This window comes from Octopus sinensis, unplaced genomic scaffold, assembly GCF_006345805.1.
Source record: "Octopus sinensis unplaced genomic scaffold, ASM634580v1 Contig18079, whole genome shotgun sequence".
NCBI lineage: Eukaryota > Metazoa > Mollusca > Cephalopoda > Octopoda > Octopodidae > Octopus > Octopus sinensis.
The window spans coordinates 17,501-27,500 of NW_021835523.1; the positions used below are offsets into that span (position 1 = coordinate 17,501).

At 35.7% G+C, this 10,000-nt stretch overlaps 1 protein-coding gene across 1 annotated transcript in view; it reads right to left on the bottom strand.

Moving 5' to 3' along the window:
• Nucleotides 1-10,000, bottom strand: part of LOC115231290 (equilibrative nucleoside transporter 1) — a 32,727-nt gene that overhangs the window by 12,983 nt on the left and 9,744 nt on the right. Inside the window, exons 3-6 of the mRNA XM_029801349.2 lie at nt 7,254-7,335; nt 4,667-4,830; nt 4,062-4,156; nt 2,733-2,783 (exon numbers count right to left, since the gene is read on the bottom strand). Of these exons, the coding sequence (XP_029657209.1) occupies nt 2,733-2,783; nt 4,062-4,156; nt 4,667-4,830; nt 7,254-7,335 (392 nt within the window). The remainder of the gene's footprint in view (nt 1-2,732; nt 2,784-4,061; nt 4,157-4,666; nt 4,831-7,253; nt 7,336-10,000) is intronic.

A 10,000-nucleotide genomic window follows, 5' to 3' on the forward strand; every position in this document is an offset into this window, starting at 1 on the left:
AATAATAACAATAATATTAATAATAATAATGATAATAATAGCAATAATAATAATAATAATATGATAATAATAACAATAATAATAATAATAATGATAATAATAATAATAATAATAATATTAATAATAATAATAATAATAATAATAATAATAATAATAATAATAATAATAATAATAATAATATAGAAATATATAATAATAATAATAATAATAATAATAATAATAACAATAATGTTGCCACGAGGGCAGCATTTTGGGGGGAGGGGATGAGTCGAATACATCAACCCCAGTGTCTCACTAGTATTTAATTAATCGACCCCGAAAGGATAACAGGCAAAGTCGACCTCAGCGGAATTTGAACTCAGAAGGTAGCGATGGGCGAAATAATGCTAAGCATTTTGCCCGGCGTCTAACGATTCTATTAGCTCGCCATCTTGTTAATAATCCTTTCTTCTGCTATCACAAGGCCTCACATTTGGGGGAAGGGATTAAATCGATTACATCGACCCCAATGCGTAACTGCTACTTATTAAATCGATCCCGAAAGAATGAAAGGCCTCGGGGGAATTTGAAATCAGAACGTTGCGATAGACGAAATACCGCTAAGCGTCTCGCTCGGGGTGCTAACGATTCTGCCAGATCGCCGCCTTAATAATAATAATAATAATAATAATAATAATAATAATAATAATAACTGCCCTGATGCAGTACCAGGCAGTGGCTCTCATGGCTTCTGATCTTAACTGATTGGAAGTGTTATCATGTACATTGTTTTGTCTTGGTATAAAAGATGGGCTACAGCAAATATTCTGCTCAATAACACAGATTTGCTTGTCAGTTGTTTGACCGTAACCAGTTGAGCATGTCCCTTAGTGGCTGACGATATTTGCATCTCTGATCACGAGCAGAAGTAGTGGGGGAGAATCATAGCCATGTGTTGAGAGGGATTCTTTGGGGTTTGAATAATTCACCTCTGGAAACATGGGTGGTTCTTTCAACATCCTTAAACAACCCTTATTCAGGGACCTTTTGAGTGGGATGGGCTACTCAACCTGAAGAAAATTCTAACTGGGCCCCACCTGCAAGGTCATGTGCTGTTTATCTTGATATGAGATCACCATGTCGCGCACATATGGTTGTGATGCATGTGCCTGGTGTACCCTTATCAGACGGGTAGTCATGATGGGTATATTGGGCTTCGTATATTTTACCTCAGTGTCACTTTGATGGCATGAACTGCTCTCTCACTCAATAATAATAATAATAATGATAATAATAATAGTAATAATAATAATAATAATAATAATAATAATAATAATAATAATAATAATAATAATAATAATACTAGTGGAAGCATGCAAAAATAAACATTATTTTCCATCTTACTGTTAATTTTGTTTCATTTTGAAAAATAAAAATTTATTTTATGGTGTATTTATTATCGTTTACATTTTGATTTATTTTTGTTTACATTTTGAACCATCTACATATACTTGAGGACACCAAAACCTTTTAAGAATTAAGACCATGTCAACCTTTTATCATTGTGGAATTTCGTGGCTAAGTGATTAAGGAGTTGGACTCATGAGCGTAAGATTGTGGTTTCGATTTCCGGACAAGGCTACGCGTTGAGTTCTTGAGCAAAACACTTCATTTCACGTTGCTCCAGTCCTCTCAGCTGGCAAAAGTAAGTAATCTTGCGATGAACTGAACTTCCTGTCAAGATGGGGAATTTTTACTCCACGGAAACCGGGAAACCAACCTTTTCCATTGCCCTAACCTTAATGTCTGCCGGGCAAACCAAATCTAGAATCAAGCAATAACTGTTGGCTGAGTTAATCACTATAATATCCAGTTCGCGATGTTCAGTTTCATTGACACGCTCTATCATAAAGTCACATAAAACCTCAGTATAGTAACGGTAACTGCCTACGACTCCTTCTGGTTTGTGTACATACCAAAAACTGTGGAGACGGAATGGCCCAGTGGTTAGGGCAGCGGACTCGCGGTCGTAGGATCGTGGTTTCGATTCCCAGACCGGGCATTGTGAGTGTTTATTGAGCGAAAACACCTAAAGCTTCACAAGGCTCCTGCAGGGGGTGGTGGTGAACCCTGCTGTACTCTTTCACCACAACTTTCTGTCACTCTTTCTTCCTGTTTCTGTTGTACCTGTATTTCAAAGGGCCAGCCTTGTCACACTCTGTGTCACGCTGAATCTCCTCGAGAACTACGTTAAGGGTACACGTGTCTGTGGAATGCTCAGCCACTTGCACTTTAATTCCACGAGCAAGCTGTTCCGTTGATCGTATCAGCTGGGACCCTCATCGTCGTAACCGACGGAGTGCTCCTATACCAAAAACTTGCTCTTTCAAGACCGATCATCATCATCATCATCATCCTCATCATCATCATCATTATTATTATTATTATTATTATTATTATTATTATTATATTATTATTATTATTATTATACTCTCATGAAATAGTAGTACTCACTTCACTACTCCTATTAGTGCAATTTCCTTCATTTAAATTACAAATCCCATAATAATTGTCTCAATATCATGCAATATTTTCTTAATCCATTTACTTGTCATATATATTTTCATATAATGAAATGATATATCTTAATTATATATTATAATATATTATGATATATTTATGCATTAAAATAACCTATTAAGGAATTAAAAACCTCTAAAATCATGACATGATATTTCAAATGGCATACGTACCGTTTAAAAATATGACAAATAGCAGAGACAACCATGCAAATATATACATCCCTAAAAGAAAAGGAGAGAAAGAATAAAAAATACATGTTCAAACACAGACGCTCTCACACACACATACACACACATACACAAATACACACACATACACACACATAGTCATATATATATATCATGTATGTTAGTTGGCAACTAGATCATATTTTGATTTTATCTGGCCTGTTTATACGTGTTTAAAATTTTTACCTGGGGATGGTGGATATATGTTCTAATGTAAACTAAGATTCATGCAGTCAAAAACCAACTGGTTTAGAAATGGTCGCCTCTAATATATTTCTCTAATATAATTTAGACCAGTGGCCTTTAGGCCTTTAGCCCTTCGAGCCCATGTAAGATTTTTGGTAGTCTACACTAACAAAAACGTAAATTGGGTCCACAGTAGTATTTTATGGGACCATGAAAAAAGTTTGCTTTAGATGTATGTACTGTCAGAAAGAACTAGTTTTCTTTGATATTTTATTGGGTTGTCTGGAAAGTTCATGCCGATTTTTAAAGGAAAGAAAAAGGTCAATAAATACTTGCCATTACATTTTTAATCAACCAAATATGAACCATTTTGTTGCACAATGCGTCTCCATCTTTCCTTTAACTTGAAAATACCCTCTTCCCAGAATTGAGGTGGTTTCATGGTAAAGAATTCATGAAGGTATCTTTTTATGTCAACCAAGGAATTGGAATTTTTACTATTAAGACTATTCTGCAGAGACTTGAGTAAGTGGAAATCCGAGGGAGCCATATCTGGTGGGTATTGAGGGTGAGGTAACACATCCCAGCCGAGCTGCAGTAGTTTTTCTGTCTGGTTCCCAAAGCATCAAGTTCCGAAAATTAACTTTCTTATCTTCCATTTCAAAGGGTTACAGAATTAACACAAGTTATAGGAACATCAACCGTCTTCCACGAAAAGACAGCTTAAACTGTGCTCTAAGTGGAGGTGCAGTCAAATCCTATTTTATAGACTCAACTATGTTTCTAAAATAAGTCGAAAGGTAAGCTTCTATAAATCGGCACGAACTTTCCGGACAACCCAATATATTGTTCAAACGACTTAAGAGAATGTGATAAACAAAATAGGAATTTTTGAAGTCCTATCTACAAAATTAGTTTTTAAACATCGAATAGTTTTGGAGTCCAGCAGAATAAACTAGTAATTAAATGTCCCATAGGTAAAAATGATATTTGAGAATCACAGGTTTAAATGCAAACATTAGAAAATATTATCTCCATGGTTTTTATACAACGAAAACAACATAGGAGGTAATGATTAATACTTACATTCTTGTACAATGACGAGGGAAAAAACGAGCAGCAGAAGTGAAGCAATTATCATAAGGACTATCATGGTAATCAACCGCCTCAAAGAAACTGTTCTACATATACACGAAAGAGGAAAATATAATGAAAAAAAATCGCAAATATTTCATGAAAGAATTATTTCTCAAATAAAACAAACGTTTTACACTACATTGACAAAGTACATACACAAACACACACACACACATGCACACACACACACACACGCGCGCGCGCACACACACACTCTCTCTCTCTCTCAATCTCACCCCATCACACACACACGAACACACAGAGAGCACTCCACACACACGCCACATACACAATCGCCAGCTAGCCCTTTTGCAGCACCAGGCAGTGACTCTCATGGCTTTTGATTTTAACTGATTGGAAGTGATATCATGTACATTGTTTCTGTGCCCTAGGTGTCAGGAAGATACTCGGTAAGAAATGGAAACAAAATTGCAAGAATATGCTAATAAAAATGATGATGATGATGATGATGATGATGATGATGATAATAATAATAATAATGATAATAATAATAATAATAATAATAATAATAATAATATATTTTGTTCACTTACCTTCCTAAACCTGTACAGCAGCCATTTGTATAATATGTGTTAAAACATACTATGAATACTACAGGGATTTTTGATGTGATTAAAAGATAAGGTCGAAATGTCTTAATTGCCATCATCTGGAAGGCGGTTGCATTAACATGGGTATCCAGGAAGTCCTCAAAATACTGCAAAAAAACGGTAAACTATAATTAATAGTTTGAAAGAATGCGTAGAACATCCATAACCAACGGGCTTTGGTATATTTAACTATATTTACTTCCTGGGCTTAGAATTTTCTAAATCTTGAATTGATAATAAAATCTGGTACCAGTGAAATACTGGGGTCGATGTAAACGACTGCACCCGTCTCTCAGTACTCGTGATGTGTAAGTCTATGATAGAATTCTACTGCTTGATAAAATTGATAGGAAATTGGTCAAAATCAATCGAGTGTCTATAGTTTTAATTTATATCTCTGTGAGGGCAAATTTGTATTTCGTCTGTCTAAGGTCGGTCATTTAGTCAAATATCAATACATTGGAGGGAACATGCGCTCAACTATACCTGAGTCATTGTGTTTATGTTACATATGTTGCATACGTACTTATATATCCAAAATATCAACAATAAACCCCTTATAATCGAAGTTGAAACTCTCACAAAAGCCATGGGGAAAACTGCTCTGTTGCTCTGTTAGGAAGCAGTAGGGAAGAGACGGCATACTTGATTACCCTTACAAGATGCTGATTCTTTCAAAATAGACAGCGACCTTATAGATATACTAGCACTATTACTCGGCAACGCCGGGTCATACTTCTAGTGCATGCATATAGAGCTGCGTGTGTGCACACATACATGCGAGTACTGTCCAAATCTCCGGCCAATCACATACAGCTGGCTGGCATTCAATTGGCGTATCAAGTTTCGGGCATTTTGATTGGGTTTTGGATAGAAAATTCACAAAATGTCACTTCTATTGATATTTTAATGGCTTTGCGGGATGACTGGAGAAATGTAAAGATGTGCACGACCACCCTTGTACGGTTTTGAATAACCATAGAAAGTGCGAGCCCTCTAACTGAGAAATTGTGAATTTGTATAAAGGACACACGCACAGCCATTTCGCCGTTTATACATAGAGAGATATCAAAGTATGATGGAAAGATAGATTGGGATACCAAATCCGCTTGTTATCGCATGAACAAAACTTGTTACCAAGAAGAGAACTACAGGCAGATCGTCCAACCTAGCGTATCTTTTGTCTTTTAGTTGTTGATTGTTTCAGTCATTAGGTTGCGGCCATATTGGCGTACTATCTTGAAGAATTGTAGTTGAATGAATCGAACCCAGTATCTTTTTTAAAGCCTAGTACTTACTCGATCGGTCTCCCCTAAGTTATGGGGACTAAACATACCAAAACCAATTAAGCAGTTCTGGGGGTACAGACCGTCACAAAGACACAGGCGCACAAATAAACACAAACATACACGTACACGATAGGCTTCCGCACAGTTTCCGTTCATCAAATTCATTCAAAAAGCATTGGTCAGCCGAGGGCTACAGTAGAAGACACTTGCAGAAGATGTCATGCAGTAGGATTGAACCTCAAAATACGTAGTTGCAAAGCAAGCTGCTTAACCACACTGCCATGAATGTAAATCTGATATCTTTTATCTTTTATTTGCTTCAGCCATTTCATTGCGGCCATGCTGGGGCTCCGCCTTGAAGGGTTTTAGTCGAACAAATCGACTCCAGGGTCTCTTTTGGTGATCCGCTAGTTACAGGGACACAAACACACCAACACCGGTAGTCAAGCAGTGGTGGGAAACAAACACAAATACAGACACACACACGCGCGCGCACACACACAAATACAGACATGCACGCGCGCGCACACACATATCGGCCATTTTGTCATGCTGAACCGTTAAACCTTACACATTTTGATCTCTTTCCAATTTTCACCTCTCAATTCTTTCTGCAGAAGAGCGTAGGATCGAAACGTCAAAGATTTTTCTATTCTTCCCGAGCGTCAAACTAATTCACCTGGTTGTTTTTCTCTCACTCCTCTTGTCGAACTACATATATATATGTATATATATGTATATATATATGTGTGTGTGTGTGTGGTGTGTGTGTGTGTGTGTGTGTAGGGGGAGAATTCACGAAAAAAACAAAAGACGAAGACATGTGGTGTAGAAAACAAACAGATGTATTAGTATAACGCTCTGGAATTGAAAAAGTCTTTAACGTTTTGAGCCTACGCTCTTCAACAGAAAGGAACACAGAAAGAAACAAGGAGAGACAAAAAATGTGCATAGTCGCTAACGATCTATCATGGCGAATATATATATATATATATATATTATATATAATATATATATATATATATACAAAACGGTCTTCTCTCAGTTTCTGTTTACCAAATCCACTCGCAAGATATTGGTCGACCCGAGTCTATATTAGAAGACACTTGCCCAAAATAGCATACAGTTAAGTAGGACTAAACCCGAAACCACGAGGTTGCTAAGCGAGCTTCTTAACCAAGCAGCCATACCTGGGGATATAATATAATTTTAATTAAAATTATAAATTAACATCGACTTACCGTATCTGTGATGACCAACAGATTGTAAGGTAAAGCTGAACAAATCCCAAGAGTCATAAGGAAGAAACATACTACTTTGCATCTGAAATTCCAAAGAATTGGAAAAATGAGATATAAAAAAAAACTGACGAAATTATTAGTAATAAGATATTGACATTTATAACAAAGAAAACAGCAAGAAGTCTTCTAGATGTGACATGATAAAGATACGCGATATAGATAAAACAATCAGACATACACACACACAAATATTTATGCGTATATATATATATATATATATATATAATATATATATATATATATATATATATATATATATATACATACACTTTGGTCTCTCTTTATATACATGTATATATATATATATATACATGTTTATAATATATATGTCCATATATATACGTTTAAATATTTGTTGTGCAAGATTTTTTATGTGAAGTCGAAATTATTTTATTGGCTAAACTGGCAATATGACCATTCCGAAATATAATATATATATATATACAAAAAGCAATAAAGATTCAAGTTAATTTAAATGAATTTACTTGAATATGGTACCTAACTTAGATGCACCAAAAAAAACTATACTGTTTTAACAATACAGTAATGTGGGGTGATTATAAGCGAGAAAGAAGCAACAAGAATGGATAGGTTTTTAGTACAATCGTTTCATACAAGGACAGGCTTTATTAAATGTTGCAAAAATTACAGCATATAAACGTGTCCCGTACTCATCAGCTAAAATACATGTGAGTTCTCTAGACATCCTAGTGGTTGAGGCTATACTCATGAAGTAATGTAGATAATTAAGTAACATAAACAGATTTCCAAAGTTCATTAAAGTACATCATCTTTAAAGAACTTTAATGAACTTTGGAAATCTGTTTATGTTACTTAATTATCTACATTACTTCATGAGTATAGCCTCAACCACTAGGATGTCTAGAGAACTCACATGTATTTTAGCTGATGAGTACGGGACACGTTTATATGCTGTAATTTTTGCAACATTTAATAAAGCCTGTCCTTGTATGAAACGATTGTACTAAAAACCTATCCATTCTTGTTGCTTCTTCTCGCGTATATATATATATATATATATATATATATATATATATGTATATATCTGCACACACTAACATATGTATATATGTTTATGAATATGCTTATATATCTATATATACATACACATACGTATATGTATATATACATATATATATTCATACATACATATATATATATATCTACATCTATCTATCTCTATATGTATATATATATATATATATATATATATTATATATATATATATATGTACGCACACATGTGCGCACGCACACATACATTATTTTGTGAGACATACTATATATCCGAGTAATCCGAGTATCGAATATCTATAGCTGTTTGTGTTTTGTCGATGTCAGTTATATAATTGTATGTAAAATTTATATAATATAGATTTGGAACATGAAGACATAAGAGACCATAGGCTAACTGTACGTTAGAGAGGACGCAGTAAATTACTGGTACATGCTTTCTCGTTTTTCACAAGTGTTTGGTTCCAAATGATATCCCGCGAAAAACCGTGTTAAATGAATCGGTGATAAATGAATAATCGAGCATATGGGAAACAACGGGCTTAGTTCCGAGTCCCGAAGCTCTCCCCAGCAATTTACCTAAATAACCAAGTGTTTGGTTCCAAAGGAAATCCCGCAAAATACCGTGTTAAATGAATCAGTGAATAGTAGAGCATATGGGAAACAACGGGCTTCGTTACGAGTCCCTAAGCTCTCCCCAGCAATTTACCTAAATGACACCATTAAAAACAGGCTTTTAGTACACATAATAATTTTGTTTCGTGGTTGGAATTTTAATAACACATGATCAGCGAATAGTTCTTTCAGCAAAAGGCGCGTAGCTCAGTGGTGAGGGCATCGGGTTCACAATCATGAGATTGTGAGTTCGGCTCCTGGACGAGGTTGTGTGTTGTTTTCTTAAGCAATACACTTTTTTCGCGTTGCCTCAGTCCACTCAGCTGTAGAAATGAGTTGTGACGTCATTGGTGCCAAGCTGCATCAGCCTTTGCCTTTCCCTTGGATAACATCAGTAGCACGGAGAGGAGAGGCTGGTTTTCATGAGTGACTGCAGGCCTTCCATAAATAAAAAAAAACAACCTTGCCCGACTTGTTCCTCGTAGGCTCACTCTCTACGTAAAATCTCCCGGTCATTCGTAAAGTTCCCGGGTCAAACTTAATATGTTAATACGTTTTCTATGTCAAGAATTAATATTTAACAGGATAAAAAAAGCACAGTGAATTTACCGTGGGGAATGAAAATTCAAGGTTTCGGATACAGACCTTTTAAGAGAAAATTTGACAGAAGAGAAATTAATGTGGGAAAGAAAGAAAGAGAAACAAAGAGAGAGAGAGAGAGAGAGAGAGAGAGAGACTGACGGAAATAGAGAGAGAGAGAGCACAATTTTTTTACAAGCGATATATCTAAGAAACCGACTGCAACTGAAAAAAAGGACCATGTGAGTTTTTTGTAGTATATTCATTAAGTGCCCTCATTGTGGGAAGTAGTAATTCTTAGATATCATGTTATGTCACTGAATAATTTGCAACTGGTATAAATAAGGCGGCGAGCTGGCAGAACCGTTAGCACGCCGGGCGGAATGCGTAGCCGCATTTCGTCTGCTGTTACGTTCTGAGTTCAAATTCCGCCGAGGTCGACTTTGCCTTTCATCCTTT